Source organism: Ursus maritimus, unplaced genomic scaffold (assembly GCF_017311325.1).
Source record: "Ursus maritimus isolate PB19 unplaced genomic scaffold, ASM1731132v1 scaffold_1, whole genome shotgun sequence".
NCBI lineage: Eukaryota > Metazoa > Chordata > Mammalia > Carnivora > Ursidae > Ursus > Ursus maritimus.
In genome coordinates, this window is record NW_024423343.1 from 29,666,026 (window position 1) to 29,684,757 (window position 18,732).

The following is an 18,732-nucleotide window of genomic DNA, read 5'->3' on the forward strand; positions in this document are numbered from 1 at the left end:
CTGGGTGTAACACCCACTGGAATCACAGAGTAACCTGACCCACGCTACTGCTCATGCTGCAGTCACACACATTAGTCTGAAGTGTGTATTAACCAAACTAGCCTGTAACTGACTATTGTATCAGCAGAGTTCAAGTTCCAGAAAGATGAATGAAGACAAGGGGAGGAGAAAAAGAGAATTAAACAGATGACATTCTGAAAATCCATGTTCTTGTGTCAAAACCTGGTTTGAAAAACCAAACCAAACCCCCACATCCATTTAATGACTCTTTTTTTTTTAAGATTTATTTATTTATTTGAGAGAGAGAGAGAGAAAGAAGTGGGGGGTGGGGGAGGAGAAGCAGACTCCCCGCTGAGCAGAGAGCCCAACGTGGGGTTCCATCCCAGGACCCTGGGATCATGACCTAAGCCGAAGGCAGACGCTTCACCAACTGAGCCACCCAGGTGCCCCATTTAATGATTTTCTATTAACTAGTAGATAAAAGTTTTCAGTAACCTGTAGCGACCGAACTTTTCAGCTTTATCTCATCCCTCTCACACATGTTCAATGACTCGATCCCGCTGGATATTTGATAGCCCTCAACATGTGCTTTGGTGCCTGGGCCAGAAGGCTCGCTCCTGTAGCTCCGGTAACGCTTGCTGGGGTCAGGTCGGTGCCCTAAACATATCAAGGGCTCTATAAATGCTTATCATGTGAATGAATAAAGCAACAAATGTTGCTCCGATTGGTAGCATTTATGGCTGTGAGGGGACAAGAACAGGCAAAAGTAGGAGTAGATAAGAAAAACAGATTCCGTAGAAGGCAGTGAGAACGTCAAAACACTGGTGAACAGAGAAGGGAGCCTCGAAAGGGGGTGTAGATGGAAAGAGAAATAAAACCCCCGAGAAACAGAGAAGCATTGCAAAAGAGAAAGGGAACAATGGAATGAAAATAAGCTAGGCTATTGCAATCTGTTCTAATTCTTAGTATACAGGTAATTCCTGTCCTAAGTATCCCTCCATTAATCAAACTCTTGGATCATTCAGGACACTCCCTACCTTTAGCAGGCTGGCAATACAATTGCACTCCTCTGATGAGATGCAGCTATAGCGTCTTGCTCTCAAAGTCCTGAAAATGCGAGTTTTTTAAAGTCAACATTTAAAGTTGGATTTGATATAATCATTTAATTGGGCATTGATTCATCTACACAGAGCTCATTACTGAATTCTTCAATTTCACCAACAAAATTCCCTTCCAAATTATCTTTTATCTAGAAGCTGGAAGTCCAAGTGCTCTGAAAAGTTTGCCAAATAAAAAGCTTTTAGGTTTCTAGTGCTGGCTGGACACAAACCCGTGGAAGAGTGTTGAAGAATAATGCCTGCCTGCCAACTGCCAGATATGATTGCTTTTCGCATAATTAATGTCATTCTTGCTGTTCGAGTACCATTCCCATCCTCTAATAATTTCCATTAATAGAGGAAGTTTCTGCAATAATTTTTGCATCCTGAACAACCACTGTGGCTTCTATAGACCTTTTAATCAAAATAATGGCAATGAGTGAAAAGGGGATGGTTAGAGATATTACTGTAACCCTGGGTTGCATTTGCTTCATCATTGTTTTCAATCTCCAAAAACTGTCCAAAGAGCTCATCGTGTTATTATGTCAATTAGACCTTGGTGCTTTGATTTCAATAGCACTGAACTATACGAATTTATACCACGAAGAGAAAAGTGCATAAAGTGAGTATATTGGGCAATCCATCTACCCCCAAAAATGCTAAAAGAGAGTAATTTTTAAAAAGCAACAACAAAAGATGAGCAGATGCAAATATAAGCTCAAGTCCTGTAAAATATGATAATTGTATAATACTTCAAGCTGAAGCTTCCAGAAGCGGAAGTGATAGACCAGCTGCAAATCATACCCCTAAACCTGCCAATTCACACTGTTTTTTATTATGATGTTGCAAAATCAAGAACTCTGCTCAGGATATAAAATTATGCAAATATACCGAGAGCAACAACAACAACAAAAATCAGCCCAAGTTTCTCATATGAGCCAAGAAGTGGCTGTAGCATAACGGCACAGCAGCCGTCTCCCCTACCAGGGAGGGGCACCAGAGCTGTGGCTAACGGCTTCTAGAAACCCCGTCCTGGACTTACCCTCTAAGCTGAGTACTGATACTTGAATGAAGAAGTTTGGGCACAAGGAGACCAGTGCTGAGAGTCTCCCCTCTGTTCCTGAGCAGGTTTGCAAATAGTGAGTCTGCATCAAAGCCTCGCTCTTCTCTGCCCTAAGATGCTTTGAAAAAAACTTCACCCGAGTCACATCTAACCTCAGCCAGCCTCGTCTGTGAAGTCCACCCAGCGGGGATCTCCCGATGCCACTTGAGCAGGAAGCACGTGCTCTGCACAGTGACCGGGGGGTGAGGAGGTGGCTTCCGGTTTGGAGGCTGTGTGCAGTGACATGATTAAAGCTTGCGAGCCAGGTCCCTATGTTCCTGAGGAGATAGTACAGAAACAATGCTTGTGCATGGGTTTTAATAGCCATTGTGAAAATAAAAAACAGCTGGTCATCGATTATAACAGCTGTGCTTCCACTTGGTGCAAAATCTGGTGGGGATGCAGGCGAGGACAGGGCCACGAGCACGGGCTGGCTTCGGGGCCTGGATGCATGGGCACCCAACCATGCAGCTGGCAGGGGGTGCACAGCCGTATTCCAGAGGCTGACCCCTAAGGGGTCAATACCAATTTGCAAACTATCTGTCATTTCTAAAATGTGCTCACTGTCTAGTTCCTATGTGCATGTAGGATGAACGGTATGTCACCACATACTATACTCACAAAGGATGTTGCAATGATCAAAGTCTGGGCTCCTACATCATCTGATGCATCCATGCCACTCCTTGACCAGGAAAAAGGCAGGTATTGTAAATTCCTTGTAAGGCTCGTTTGTTCAAAGAGGGATGCACAAGGGTCAGATGAGCCTAAAGGGCACCACCATTCCTACAGAGCCCCGGGTCCCTCCATCCTGACTGGAAACTGACTCGTGTGCAGAGTTCCTAACCGGACACTGAACGGCACGGTCTCTGGCCCACACCCGGGGCTGGCACTGCGGTGAGGAGCGCTTACTCCAGACGAGACTGGCTGGGCTCTCATCACCCGCCCGCTGTGTAACCTTGAGCAAGGTCACTTCTGAGCCTGGGCTTCTCACCTCATTAATCTCAGTTTTCTTTATGAACGTGGTGAATGATCGTACCTACCTTGGATGGGTGTTGTGTGGCTTAAATGGTCTGATGCACGTGAACGACAATGTATCATGCGCACAGAGTGTACTCATATGTTCAGTAAAGCTGAGTCGTGGCCAACGCTGCTGCAGTTACATGGGATCTGATCTTTCTTTTAGGAAGGAAAACACCTGCAGAGAATTTTTTTCGTGTCCTGTAGAGTTTATTTCTATGAACCTCTGCCCAGCCCTGGCTAAGCCAATGGAAGCTTCTTCGGTGATACTGATCTAAAAACAGTCCTGGGAAAGAGAGTGAAGAGAGAAAAAAAAGGGGGGGTGAGGGGAGAGGGAGAGAGAAGAGAGGGAAGGAGGGAGGAAGAAAGAGAGACAGGGAAGGGCCAAGGAAGGGGAAGAGAGAGAAAGAGAGAGGAAAGGAGGGAGGGGAAGAGGCATGGGGGGGGGGAGGGAGAGGGGAGGGGAAGGGAGAGAATTCTTACTTTAATGAAAGAGCCTATTTTCCATGCTTTTTATTTACAAGATGAATGGCTGGAATGATATGACATATTTAAAAGATGATGTATGCATTCATATGTCTGTGTATACACATGTATGCATGTGTATGTATGTGTAATGTAGAGATAAGGATATGGATTTATGCAGACTCATACACACACAATCATCTTACTGCATTCGCAGAAACCCTTCAACGCCTAGAATAAAGCTGAAATTCTCAAACGTGACATCCACAGCTTTCACTGTGGTCATCATCGTTGTCACCCTCCTTGCCCCCCCTCATCTCTGCAGCCCCATTCCCTGCCACTTCACCCTGCATACACCTTCCCAACCATCGGTCCTTTCCTGACCCCCACGTTCCTGCTCACTTTCTTGTCCTGCTCAGCTCCTCCTCTGCCCTTCCCATCACCACCCTGGGAAACTCTTCCGACAGAACTATTCACCTCCTATTTTTTGAGAACCTAGAGTATATCTTTTAAATACTTACTGAGAGTGTTATCTTATCATGATCTTTTATAATGGTATTTATTAACACTTGTTGTCCAGCACGTTTCATGCTCAGTACATGCTAGATGATTAAAAGAATGAACGATTTAAATGAAAAAAGTAATCTTGAAGGTGAGACGTAACACAGGCAAGCAGAGAAACACATAATCCTACACTAACCAGAGAAAACAAACTTGAATTAACCTGGCTGGCCTACCCCAAGAGGCTATTCACAACTGAATACAGTGCTCCGATTCATGGGGAACATTAATCCACTGCATGGAGTGAAGTCAAGAAACAACCTTCATTGTGATTTAGGCATGTAACAGTACAGACGCGAAGTGTGCATTTTATTACATCATTGAACTGTTGGACCAAATATAAGTATCAGTACCCCTGCTGACTTACTGGGTCCCTCCCCAGGGCAGAAGGGGCTCCGTGCACAGGTAGGAAGTGAGGCAACCTTCACCTGCTGACCTCAATCATTCTGTGAGAAGTCCTACCACACTCTTTCGGTGGCTCTTCCTAGTGAGTACGATCCAGGTTTACAGCTGCATTGTGGGAGAAGGCCCTAGTGCCTTTCTGTCAGAGAGGCCAAGATGCAGAGTCTGAAGGGAAGCATCATGTAGCAGGAGGTCAGCAGACAGGAGAAAGAAAAAGAAAAAAAGAAAGAAACCAAGACTCGGCATGATTCTCTCTAGGTAAAGCAACAAAATTCCAGCGTTGGCAGCTAAGCACTTGAAATGCTAGTTGAGGGTCATTTAGACGGCTTCCCATATTTCAGAAGAAAAACGTGTATCTACTTAATTGAGGGAGTACTTCTCGCGCCCCAGCACAGTATGAAGTTTGAGCAGAAATCAGCACCTATTTATTATCCACGACAGCTTTGTACTGTTTCTGTGGGCTCAGTTTCTGTGGCCTCAGTATAAATTGTGAGGTGATTTATAAACTTTAGTCTAATTCTTCTAACATCCCTCAGATGTAGGCAAAAGGATAAACAGGGATCTCGACTCATCAATTTAATGAAATTAAGAAAGTGAAAATTTAGGATGAATTTTACAAGGAACTTACTGTGGTGTAATCCATTAGGATGAAGGATAATTTCCCAAGGGGGGGGGTTGATCTGTATGTTAGAAAATGTATAACGCCCATTCATAATGTATTTGTGACAGACGTAATGCCATGTCCATCTATAAATCAGATTTGCCTTCTGTGCAAAGCCCCAGAGTCCTTCCTACTGAAGGCTATCCTCATGGGCACTGACCTGAGAGGATTTAAAATCCAAAGGGTCCAATGACTAAAAATCCTCCATCATATAATTGGACTTTGGTATGGAAAATAACACCAGTATTAATCCAAGTCACTTGGAAGGAAGTAGAGAGAGTTTCATCTCCCGATTCTGTCAACTGGTCCAACATAGTCTAGGGACTGGGTCTCTTTGAGCATCTTCCCCAAGGGCCATGAGAAACTCACTTTTACTCTGCAGACAGCAAAAGTACATAAATTATGCTAGCAATCCACAACTGAGTTACTGACCATATGAGGAACACTGAATTTAAGCTTTGGAAGTTCACGGGGGAAACATCATTTTCAATTTGAGGGTCATCCACTGGGAGCAACCCATCCAAACAAAGAATAAGTAGAATCATCTGTCCTTAGGGACAGAGACCAGAGACCATAACTCAAGGAGTGGCAAAATGCGAGTGGGAGCAGGAGAACTCAATGCTTTGGAAAGAATAGGCATGGAGCCCTTCTCATGCCATTCCTGGAAACACAGGAGCATGTGGTTTAAAAGTTAACCAAGCCGTTTCTTTAAAAACTCAAAATCCAATTCAGCATGCAACATTTTCAATGGTGCACAACTCAGTTACCAGCCACCACACTCACTCTACCTCGCCCTTCTTACTCAATGGGAATTCAAGTACCTGCCCAGAGTAAATGCCTTTAAAAATCCCCCATTGCCCAGATATTCATGAAAAACAAACTGCAAGAACCTCCAAAAAAGAGAACAATCTTATTAAAGGTTTTTAGGTCCACTCCAATTTTCATTAGGCTTGCTGCCAAGTTTTTATTAGACTCACCCTGATTGCTCCTCAACCTCCTCTTGTGGTTAAACACAAGATAGCGCCGTTGGACGTGTGTACCATCAGAAGGGATAACATACCAGCAAGTGCAATTTGGGCTAAAATTCTCTACAGCAAGGACCCCAGAGAAAGACCCAACGCGGCAAGTGTTTCTAATGGCTAATTTCTGAGTCATGGGAATCAAGGATTCTTAAAACGTGGGAGCCTGGCTGTTGCTTGAGGAGTTCCAGCAAAGAAAGGGTGGCCAGAGCTACCTGGTGGTGCGAAAGAGGTCATTGTAGAGGTGGTGGAGTGGACTCACCTATCTCTAGGGATGGGAAACCTTTCACTGGGTAATGTCTTCGATCTCTCGTTCTTTTAAATACTGTGAATTCAAGAGACCCATTAAATCAGGTCCTGTATCAGTATTTTTAGAGACTTCTGAAGCAAATATGTTTCTTTTTATGCAGCACATATCCCAATAATAGTAGTAGTATTGTACGACCGGAATGCTAGTATTCAGTTTGAACAGAATATTCACTTACAGGTTGCGATGAACCACACTGGCCATGCGTTGTGTATCCAATCACTGAGTTGCAAGCTACTGTTAGTACATATCTCAAAGGATAGTTTAGTTTTGAATTGTCCTATGACATCTTTAAGCATGGAAAAAGTACCGCAGTAAGGAGTCCTCGACCACGACTCTGCCCCTTTCTCTACCTGTGGATGGGGGACAATTCTGAGGGACAGTTACATAAGAACGGAATGCGTGTTAAAGGGAAGGCAGGGCTTAGATGTCTGTGATGTGCATGCTCCATGGCTGTGACTACTTCCTCTTTCCATCACCCATGGAATTTAGAGGTGGCTGCATCCCATGCTGCACTACTACACACCTGAAGTAACATCAGAAGGAAGCAGAGCAAATGTGATTACGGGGGCGATATGTCTGCATGTTAGCCATGGAGCTAGGAAATAATGCATATGGTGGAACTCCATTCTCATCTGCAAGCACCCTCCGCAGAGTGGAAAATTCATGTGTCACAATTATGAACAAATCTGTCTGTGGAATGGCCTCTGGCATAGATAGTCTGGAGTGAAATCATGGGTCATCTCTCCTGAAAATCATTTGCCCTAGTTGGGCCTTAAAAAGAACAGAGCAAGCCACACCCATCGCCAACCCTTTATACTCTTTTCTAAGCAAGGGTATTATGCATTGTATGTGCATCTTAGAAAATCAGAAATAACAGTTATCAGGGAGGACGGTTAAGAAGCGGACTTAATAATTTTGCTCCTACAGATTCGTGCAGTTTTGAACTAGTTACCTCTCTGCTGTGTTCCCTCCCCGTCCAGCTTGTTCCCACAGTTCTAGCCACACTGCCTTCCTCACCGCTCCTCCCACTGGCCCGGCACGTTGCTCACGGCTTTCCTACGCACATTGCCCCAGATGGCCACGTGCTTTTGTCCTGCACTTTGTTTGTGTCCCTGCTTAAGTGTCTCCTCTTCAAAGAAGCTTTCCCTGACCGCCACACGTCAGACAGCACACTTCGCCCAGCTCCATGTTCTAGCCCTTTAGCGCAGCCGTATATTTCTTTGCAGAAGTTACCGTGGCGTGATACTGACTCTTCACTTACTTATTGTCTCTTTCTCCTCAAAAATGTAAGTTCCATGAGAACGGGGACTTTGTTTCCTCTCCTCATTGCCTAGACCAGTGCTTGGAAGACATTCAGTAAATCAACATTTGCGGGGTGCCTACGTGGCTCAGTCGGTTAAGTGTCCAATTCTTGGTTTTTGGGTCAGATCGTGATCTCAGGGTCCTGGGATCAAGCCCCATGTCGGGCTCTGCACTCAGCATGGAGTCTGCTGGAGATCGTCTCCCTCTCCCTCTGCTCCTTCCCCTGCTTGCTCACACGCGCTCGCTCTCTCTCCAATAAATAAATAAAATCTTAAAATCAATACTTGCTTAAGTGAAATAGTTAAAAATCACTTTTCTACACATTCATTTCTTCTCTTGTTACCTTCCTTTTTCTTTGTTTTCTTTCCTTTTTTTTTCTTTTTTCCTTCTCTTTCCAAACAATAAATGCGCAGAGCGTCCCAGTATAAGAAGTCTTCATAAATGCCTTTTAGATGTCTGGTAGAAGTGGCTGGTTGTCTAGCTATTCCTTTTTTGTCTCTAACATTCATCATTGACATCTCTGTCTTCTTATAATTTTCTTATTTATTTTCTTAAATTTGAGAATGATCCTGGTCACATGGGAGTGATTTCATTAACTGTTATATTTTGTTATTGATTTTTAAATTGGGTGACGAATGATCTTTTTTAAAATGTATATTTTTAAGTTAGCCTGAAAAAAAGTCTCTTGGCCATAAGCTTAATTCTTATGTATGATAAAAGGTGACAGGGGCAAAGTAGTGAGACAAGTCAGGAAGGTGATGAAAGTGGGGTTTTATTTCCAACATTCATTATTTTGAATTAACCTATGAAAACTTTCACACACAAAGATCTAGTGACTAGGAGAATAACATAAGCCACTTAAAGCTCTGTTTAGAGTATGGACTTCATTTATTTGTCTTCCATCATCAAAGTATAAAACAGCATATCCAGGCACTGGAATGTTCCTCACACTTCAGTCTCACTGCTGAATTGTTTTATTTATGATTGTTACTTTCCCTCCGCCTTCCTTTGGGAGAAGAGAATACAAAAATTAAAATGTATAAATTCAAAATATCCACATCTTAAAGAGAATATGTCTAATATTTTCCTTGAGTGAAAAAAGAGGGATGGACATATTTTGCTTTCCTTTCTTTGCAGTGAAAGTTGAAACAGTGATTTTGTGTTATTATAACACTCATCATTTCTCCCTCTAATTTGGATGGTTTTTAATAAAGCTCCATTGATTCCACTGAAAGGAATTCCTCCTGGCAAAAGCAGAACACACACACTGATTGCTAAATATGCAGCAATTATCATATTCAGCAGCACACTTTAATATCTTATTTATAGATGTATCTATCTGTAATTTGCTTTAATTAAGTTGCATTGATTTTAATGACAGGAGCGATCCTCAGACAAGGGGCTGGTGTCATACGCTCCTATGAGTCTTGGTCTATCAATCACTCTCTAAGATGTGGTCCTGCGCCTCCGTGACCTTCTTTAGGCTCCCGGCAAGCCAATCCCAAGGAAGTGAAATTTCAGGGTAAGTCTCAAAGTGTTGACACGCCAGAATTCATCCTACTGATCAGAGGAGGGGAAGAACTGAAAGGTAGCTTGGTGGAATGAAAGCGGCAACTGAATTTTAAAATGCCTCCCTCACGTAGAGTGTCCTCACCAGCCCCAACTCACTTATTTCCACAGCCACTTTGTCTCAGGTGTGGCTAGCAACAGCATTTTGCCATCCCAGTAACTCAGCCTTTTCTGTTTTTTCTCTCTCTCTCTCTCTCCCTGCATTTCCAATAACACCAGACAGCTCTCAGAAGGATCTTGGGACCTGAGGTATTTTTGAATCCTTGATTATTTTTCACACCCCCTCCTGGTGAAAGTTCTGGGAAAACTGGAAACAAGAACTTACAACAGTTTGCCTTTCACAACACCCAGGCTCAAACGCGAAGGGACGCACTGGCTCAACACGACACAAAGAAACATGAAGATAGCAAGTATATTTTTACAGGCTCTAAAATATTATTCATCATGACCAGAAACGATTTCTCTTTCTTTTTTAATGGATGAAGAAGCAAGCACTGCTTCTATAAATCTTTGCACCTCAGAAGGTGCCAACATTAATTTTGTATAAATTATCCATGTTAGAATGCCAAGGCATGATCACAAAGGAAAACTCAGAAGACAGTTATGCCAGTGCATTCACAGATTCTGGTCACCATTTTTCACTCCCTGATTATTGCTACAAGTGTTGATTAATAGTGGTGCTCACGCTGCTAGAACGCATTTCCCCGGAGGCGAAGAAAACATTCAAGAAAAAAAAAAAACCAGAAAGAAGGAAAGATAATAATCAACCCATCCTTCCGCTTCTCCGTAATAACCCCGCGGAGGGCGTGCAAATCATGGCTCCTGATGATCTCTGTTAGCAGGTTCTGAGCCATTTCACGAAAAAGATCATCCATATGCATCAGATCACCGATTTGTCAATCAGTTTATAAGGCAATTAAATGCTCCCTGATCTCCCCTCCTTCCCCTTTTGGGAAAGTATAAAGTGATATAAGCAGCAGGGCTCCGAGAGCGGTGTGAGGACATCTCACACCCGGTCCCTCTCCTGCGTCTTTGTGCTCTGAATTCTGGGAGAAAGCTTCCATGACAATAATGTGCAAGACTGGAATTTACCAGGGCTGATTAGCTTAAGACTTATTTTTCTCTCATCAGTAATGCCATACCTCTTATCCACGGAGGGAAACTAATGAATTGGATTTAGAGAGCGAGAACATTTCTTAATAAATGCAATATGACAGGAGATATGAAAAACGCAGATGAGACGACCGCAGGGGAGGCTGGCATGACCAGGCGGTGCTACCTCAGACCCTGTGCAGACCTTAGCTGGACGAGCGACGGATCTTGAAGGCTATCAGTTCCTCTTTGTCCAGCTCAATAGGATCATTTCCTGCCTCATGTTTCTCTCTCTGGGTGGCTTTTCTCATCTTTTCTGTGATGTGTTTTTGTTCTTCTAACTCTTAATTGTCTCTAATGAGGAGCAGACAAGGGACGGCTACATTCGCAGTTCCCCTCTTGATTTAAGTGGAAAGACTAATTAGTATAAATTACGGCAAAAGAACTCGAGTCCCATAAGTTGGAAGAAGAAAAGCAAGGGAATTTACAGTATTATATCGTCTTGCACAGAATACACAATTTATGCAATCTTCCACATGGAATCAGGTTTGAGTTCATTTTGGCTTTTCCGCAAACTCTTTTACGCCAGTCATGGTCAACATCAATACTGAAATCTCTCCTTTGGATCATAACCCTTCTACTTTGACATCTCATCCTTCACCGGCCTCCATCCTGGCACTTTGCTAGTGATCCTGCATTCTATAATTTACGACTCTTATCCAGATGACTCTTGCCTCTGACTTATAGCCTTTCTTTCTTCCCGACTTCATCCAGCATGGTTCTCAGAGTGGCCAACCAGGAAGACATTTTTCTTTGCATTGTCTCTCAGTGGAAGTATGGGAAACATCTTGTTGGAGATTACGGAAGAAAGGAAGTCAACTCAGCTCCCATCCCTCTAGCCACCCACAGGGTGGGGACTTTTGGGGCCACCATGATTCCCTATCTTGACTCTAGCTCTTATTCTTTGGGAAACTGCCTTAAGGAGTTAAATGTTTCCTTTCATAAGGAGGAAAGAGAAGTTCAGAGATTAAAACAAAAACAAACAAAAAACCCCTTACCTAAATCTGGTGGAAGACTTTCAAACTTCGGGTCATATGATCTGGGTTCAAAGCTAATGATCTGATTGTCAGCAATCACGAAACTTTTCTGAGCCTAGGTTTCTCATCTGTAAAAATGGGTTCTTGTCTTCATTAAATTGCTTAGATGTAAAGACATCTATGATAATGTCTTTCAAAATATATGGCAGTATATAAAGTACCATATATACATACATGAGATGTTACTATGAAGACAAACCTTTTGATGTGCAAAAAAAGACTCCACGAGAGCGCACTGATGCTTAGGTGATCACGATGCTGCTAAATGCTCACTCTAACATCTCACTTTATTTGGTCATCTCTAGCATGCCTGAATGCAGAGGCAAGCCAGGCACCTAGACTACAGAGCAAGTGGAGGAAACAAACCGGAAAGGCTCCTGCAGATGGTTAGCCTCATAGGCAAGCACGCCCTTCCATCTCGGACCAGCGCTTCCATCTGGAGCTCCTCGGAGGGGACGATGCTGTATGAAGACAGCAAATCTCTGTTTGCTCTGGGAAACAAACTGAGGGCTTCGGGGGAGGGGGGAGGGATTGGGTCAGGCCGGTGATGGGTATTAAGGAGGGCACGTATTGCATGGAGCACTGGGTGTTATACGCAAATAATGAATCATGGAACATTACATCAAAAACTATGGATATACTGTATGGTGACTAACACAACATAATAAAAAATTAATATATAAAAAAAATGAAGACAGCAAATCTCTGACGGTTCTAGCAACAGAGTCTCAATACTTAGCCATGGCACAAACCAGAGCATGCTCCATTCAGGAAGGAAGGAGACAAAGCAGAAAAGGGGGATATAAAAACAAGGAGAATGTAATAAACTGATAACATGTCTAAACCACTTTATAGCAAGCACAAAATCCTTATTTTTGCGACAACCCAACAGTCTACTGCAAAGTGGCATTCCACGTGAATGAGATCAATGCCTTTATGATGCTGGTATCTATGCCTCATCCCAAAGTCCTCAAATCCCGTTAACCCTCCTGTGGGTGGGTGTGAGTAGCAAAATACACATCTCAGGCATATTAGGATATCTTTTCTCCCAAACTCCACTAGCAACTTATGTGAGGCAGAGAACTCGGTTTAATATTTAACAAGTTGCAGCTGTAAGGTTAGATGCGTACAGCAATTTCTTTCCATATGCTCTCACATGCCATTCTCTTGCATCTTGCACTGGAAATGTGCATACCCTACGGACAACATTTCTTACTCTTCACGGCGCTGTTGGGTGGCACCTTCCTTGCCTGCTTATACCAAGTTGGCAGTTGGTAGAGTTTCTCTGTGATCTGGTATTATCTTTCATTCATGCTACCAGATGGATACCAGATGGGTAATTGTAGGCAGTGCCTCTGCCCCAAGTCCACACCAGAGCCCATGGGCACGGACCTGTCAGTGAGCTGACTCTAAAATGGCGCTTCAAAGAAATACTCCTTAAAACTGCATGCATCTGTTCCCTACGTTAATGACCCTCAAAGAAAAAAATAATAATAAGGAATGAAAGAAAGAAAAGAATCTTGTGGACAAGATTTCTTTAACAAATGTTACATCTGTAAGAAGAAGGGAAAATAACCATAGAGGGCTTGTGGATGTCAAACTCATCTCTAGCTAATGGTACCTCTAAAAAGCCACCAACTCAACTGGCCATGTCAGTAGAGAAAGTGAAGGATAATCAATATATTCCTTGTTGGTGCTATCTGCACAATATAGACTCTCAGTTCCAGAACGGCAGCTTCTACATGACATGTTCTGAGGTAAAAAATGAGAAGAAAAAAAAAAGAGAAATCTAAGAGCTTTGAAAGGCCTCAGTGATTCCTAGGGAAGAACACAGAGGAAAGAGAAAAAGAAATGCACAGAATGGGAAAGACCTCAAGTAAGAACTGATCGTTAATCTATTTCTCTTTAACTGATGCCTCGGTTGTCACTTATGGCAAATTACATTTAAAAAAATATCCCGACAGATCATCTGGTTGTTTCAAGTGTGGATTTCAGCAGTTCATTATGAAAGTTTATTTTCTAAATTAACTACAAATAAAGAGAAATCCTCCAACCACTCACTCACACAATGTTGTCAGTGATTTTTTTTTTTCCCAACAGACATCAAAGCATATCTCCTATCCATGCCTGGCTCTCTTCATGCAGAAGTTATCATAAACAGGTTATGTGTTCCCTTAGGTTACTATGGAAACACTTTCTTTTCAGGTCATCCACTTACGAAGGTAACATTTGCATTAAAATATGTTGGAAGTTAATTTTTTTTTAACACTCAAGTGGGGTCATGCCACCATATCCAGATCTATTATTTTAAAATCCATGAACATACATTGATTTAATCTATAAAAAGTCTTGAATGAGGAGCTCACCTTATAGGTATAATTGCCTGCATGTCAGGTAGCTACTTGGACCATTGTAAAAGACACTAACCAAATTAACTTCCTTTGCAAAAGAAAATGTGACAATGACCCACTAGTTGGCATTCCTCATTATGTTAACGTGTTGAATATTTAAGTTTGTGTCATCTCTGACACAGAGAGAGGAGGCTGAGATGAGAACACAGGTGTCAACAAGGTGTGTACTTTGTCTTTAGAGATTACTAGATGACTGTGCCTCAGTTTACCCATTTGGGCCATCAAGATTTCAATTTGGCAAACACTTGTCTAAGGGCAGCAAAGCGCTCAGGCTGGGCACAGTGTAGACTTAAAACATGCAGAAACTCTCAACTAGGTTGTGTGATGGCACCAGGAGGATGTGATTAAGTTTTACTTCCTGGTACAGACAAGAGTGGTCGAGAAGCCCCGACAGAAAAAGAGTGATGTGGTTGGAGCAGCTGGGGAAGACTACACAAAGGAGATAATTGTGAGTGTAGATACACAAAATGTGGGCATACACTAACTCATGGCATAATCCTGGGGGCTAATGGGACTTCTATGTAACCCAACTTCTGGATCACCCGTGTAGACCACTCATTGCAGATCATAGCTGGCTGTTTATATGAGGAACTTGGTCCAAGTAAGAATCTCTGTGCACTGTGGACCATGAGGAATTTCTCCTCAAAAGCAACCAACCCATCTCTGACGGCATCATGCAGTCATCAGCAACTTGAGAAAGGTAGCGAGATGAACCCTACGCTCTATAGTAGAGGGAACCAGACTTCATATCCATGGAAACTTGTGTTACTCCGAAGATGCTTCGGGATGCGTCTTGATCCTCCTCCTTTTCCCGAGAGAGACAGGGTCAACAAGCATGTATCAAGTATCTCTTCTCCACAAGAACAGCATAAGGGACGCCGGAAGTGGAAGGAAGGAGGTACAGGTGGAGGCTGCAACACACTGTGATGAAGGCTTTGTCCTGCACCTGCCCTTCTGCACTGAAGCCGAGGCAGGATCTGATCTCCAGAAGGTTTTCTATGGCCGAAGAGAACGGAGTAGCCCTACCTTTAACTCCCCTGGTCAGTTATCACCACAGAGGAGACAGCTTGGTAGGCAGCAGCCAACCAAAACTGAAACACTAATGACTTGTTTTACCAGCGTCCCCAAACTGTTGTCCAGCTATATAAAAAAAAATAAGAACTGGGCTCTTTTGTCCTTTACTGACTGCAGAATCAAAAGGCTTACTGTAGACAAAATGTTTTCCTATTTTTTTCCTGTCAGAGGCCAGATAGTCTCCTAGAGAAAGACGGTAGGATGTACTGACAGAATTTGTGCTAACCAATGCTCCTTGTCTCCCTGCAGTGTGTGTGTGTGAGTGTGTGTGTGTGTTTGTGTTTCCAAATAGATGGTTTAATTATCTGCTCCATTATCTTTGTTTCAAGCATATTTATCAATACGAAATGAATGCCATCCTGGGAACTGATTTGTTCAAGGTAACTTTCATTGTAGTTATACTTGCATGTCTGATGATGGTTCTACACGTGTGCTGTCTTATTTATAGCTACATGGCTCTCATTTGACTTCCCCACCATCTTGAAAGCCAAATAGAGTCTCAGTGGCCACCTGTGTCCCTGAATGGAATTTACCCGCAAAGGGATGTGGACATATGAGTACAAGAAACATTTAAAATTAGTTTTCAATCACTGCTCATTATTGATGAAGATTTGTCTCCCTCACTCCACACTACCCCCAGATGCTATTTCTAAACAGTAGTGAATAAAGGCAGCAACGTTGCACTTTGGTGCTGCATACCTCAGGAATTTTAAACTAGACGAAACTACAATAATCATTAAAGAAAGATAAGGCAGTAAGCAGAAGTTCAGTGGTACTCTTTTAAGTTTAAAACTTTCCCATGTTGATCAATTGAGCATCCTGCATGATTTTCCTCACTAGAATTAAAAAGGCAGTAATACGGAATGTGGCATCTGTCAAGTTCGTTTCCTAGTTAAAAGTGGAACTGTGGCTGGCCAGTAAGTGCTGTAAGCAGGAGACGAGCAGTCTGACTTCAAAGTTGAGCTTGCTATCAAACTGGAGAATCGTGCTTACGGTACGGAAGCCCAGGAGATCCTGGAGGCTTTCTGACTGGCATGTTTCTGGGAGCACACACTTACCGACATTTAAGGACAGGAGGCCATCAAAGTCAAGCACTTTTTATAGAAATCTACCTTGCAATATTGGAACGAACTTTGCATCCGCTACCACTTCCAGCTTTGAGGTCAAGGCTGTGTCACCACCAGACAGAAGGGTAGCAGTCGAATGTGACAGACCAGCGATAGCCACCTAAAGCTGTAAAAGCACACACCCACACGCCTGCGACCAGCACCCAAGGGTAGCTAGGAGTACAGAGGGAGACAGAGACAGGAAGATGGGTTCCAGAGGAAAGGGGAGATTAGACCAAACTGTGAAACAGAACCTATGCTCAAGATTGTCCACGATAGGATGGCAAGCACTTAGGATCAAATTGAAATGGGTGACCGATCCAGGGCAGGGAATTCCAATAGGAACTCCATCTCTCAGGTTCTAGGCGAACCGGAGGTATCAGCCTCCATGGAAATCTGATCCTCGTGAGGGGGTGGAGCCCCAGACCCTGAGAGACAGGAGGTCATAAAAGTCAAAGTAGGACTGGCTTGATTCCAAGAAAACTTTTGAAAAAGGATCCCACAGATTTTCCTTCACTTTCTCAGGTTGGGCACAGATCAGAAACCTATAGGAACCCCAGTAATCATATTTGCAGGGGTAAAGGGCCTGGAGGCAGGGAGTCAGCCCCGCCCTTTTTGAAATTCTCCTTAAGATGAAGTTGTTGCCAAAATGGAGAGTGGGTATCAGTTTGATGGAAACAAGAACAAGCCTTCAGTAACGCTGGGACTCATGCGTACTGTTGTAAACCCCTAGTGAGACTGCATCACAACTACGATTCTGTGACTAGATTATCACCCACACTACAGACCTCAGACTAGGAATTAAGAAAGCCATGCAACCAATGTATCTATGTCTGTGGCAGGAACTTTACTTTTCATTTTAAATAATTATAACAATGCAGCTTGACGAGGCAGTAAGATTTTTATATATTCAGAGGTAACTGCATATACGTAGCCCTCCACATTACATTCTAATTATTTTACATCTTCAGTGTAAACGAGAAAACCCACAACTCGACCCTCTGAACTTCCGTGGCCCTTCCGGCTTCACCCGACTGAAGCCACGCTGACGGGCAACCAGGAAGCCGGCTCTCTCACTGCATTTCGCAGCCTGTCCTTGGAATGGCAAGGAAACCGATTTGGAAGTTTTACACCATGGCTCACTTTTGCAGGACCGTTTAAAGAAAAATTAGGAGTTAGTGGAGGAGGGAGAAAAAGCCATCATACTTCCCAGTCATACCACTAGATATGCAGTGTCTTACTGTGTGTGAATAAGCATAAACTGCAGCTAGGACCATGGCCTTTGTGATGCAGTAAAACCGTCCCGGAGCTTGCTATGATTCATCATGGAGAAAGTCCTTCTTTAAAGGGAGGTTAAGCGTTAAAATGCGTATTGAATTCTGGACTCAGCGACAATGTGAGTGCAGGCCATTTACCGCTGTTTTCCCAGATTCCACTGAAATGGTCGGCAGCACCCATCGTAGGTGAAACGTGTACCAAAACTAGGTATTGAGGGGTATCTGCTAGAAATGGTGCCACAGGCCAAGCTGACAGGGGGACATGGTGCCCGCTCACAACCAATCTTGCTGGGGAGCTGGTGGAGGAAGCTGCGACTCTTGCGCTTGAGGTGAGGCTGGAGGAGAGGGTATGGGGCTGATGAGGAGACTAGCATGGAGATTTTCGTGTCTTTGGAGTGGCAGCCCTTCCAAATGGTCCATCTGGAGAGCAGGGGGTTCTCCAGGTGGCCAAAGCAGGGGAAGCAAATCTAAGCACTCGAAAGTGTCCCCTCCCTATTGGATGCGCAATAGCATGAGGAGGAAGGGCAGACACAGCCACAGGAAACTCAGGCTGGCGGCGCTGGACAAACCAAAATCAGGGCCCAGAGAGCTGACCCCTTGCCCATGATTTCGGAGAAACCATCTGAGAAACTAAGCAGAAGCAAAGTTCTCCACCAGGTATTGCACGGGATTTTGGTTCCCTTCCTGTCTTTTCAAGCTGCCAAACCTCTAAACACTAGGCGTGGCTTTGTATCAGCCAGGCCCATTGTGGGGGCGTGAGGGGACTTCTCCAAAGTTAGGTGTAAGGAGATGAGAACCAAGGAGACTTCCACCATCTTGTCTAAGGAACAACATCTATGCTTTCAAGAAAGGAAACAGAAAGAAATCAGCATAAAACTGAACAGAAAGGACTCAGTAAGAACCTGGCAAAATGAATGAAAAGAGAGCAACACCTAGAAGACTTCGGGTGACAATTCTGAAGAGCACGAATAAAGAAAGAATCCCGTAAGATCCAGATAGGGAAACCAAGTCACTTAAAAGAAGAAAAGTCAGGTTGGCCTCAGAGCTCTTCTTCCCTGATATTAAGAACCAAAAGACAATGGCATGTCTAGGAAAAACCCTTGGGAAGCAGGAATGTCATTCATTTAACAAATATTTATTATATACGTCAAAGCACCAGGCGTTGTTGTA

At 43.5% G+C, this 18,732-nt stretch overlaps 1 protein-coding gene across 6 annotated transcripts in view; it reads right to left on the reverse strand.

Annotated features, from left to right (window-relative positions):
* Nucleotides 1–18,732, reverse strand: part of PARD3B (par-3 family cell polarity regulator beta) — a 978,033-nt gene that overhangs the window by 66,722 nt on the left and 892,579 nt on the right. Inside the window, exons 22-23 of one of the 6 annotated variants that reach the window (XM_040641735.1) lie at nucleotides 12,061–12,155; nucleotides 8,199–8,942 (exon numbers count right to left, since the gene is read on the reverse strand). The exons of 4 other annotated variants lie outside the window; for them this stretch is intronic. In XM_040641735.1, coding sequence (XP_040497669.1) covers nucleotides 8,924–8,942; nucleotides 12,061–12,155 — 114 coding nt within the window. In that variant the 3' untranslated portion in view covers nucleotides 8,199–8,923. Of the gene's footprint in view, nucleotides 1–8,198; nucleotides 8,943–12,060; nucleotides 12,156–18,732 lie in introns of those variants that run through there. One more of the 6 variants, XM_040641743.1, reaches the window with a different exon arrangement.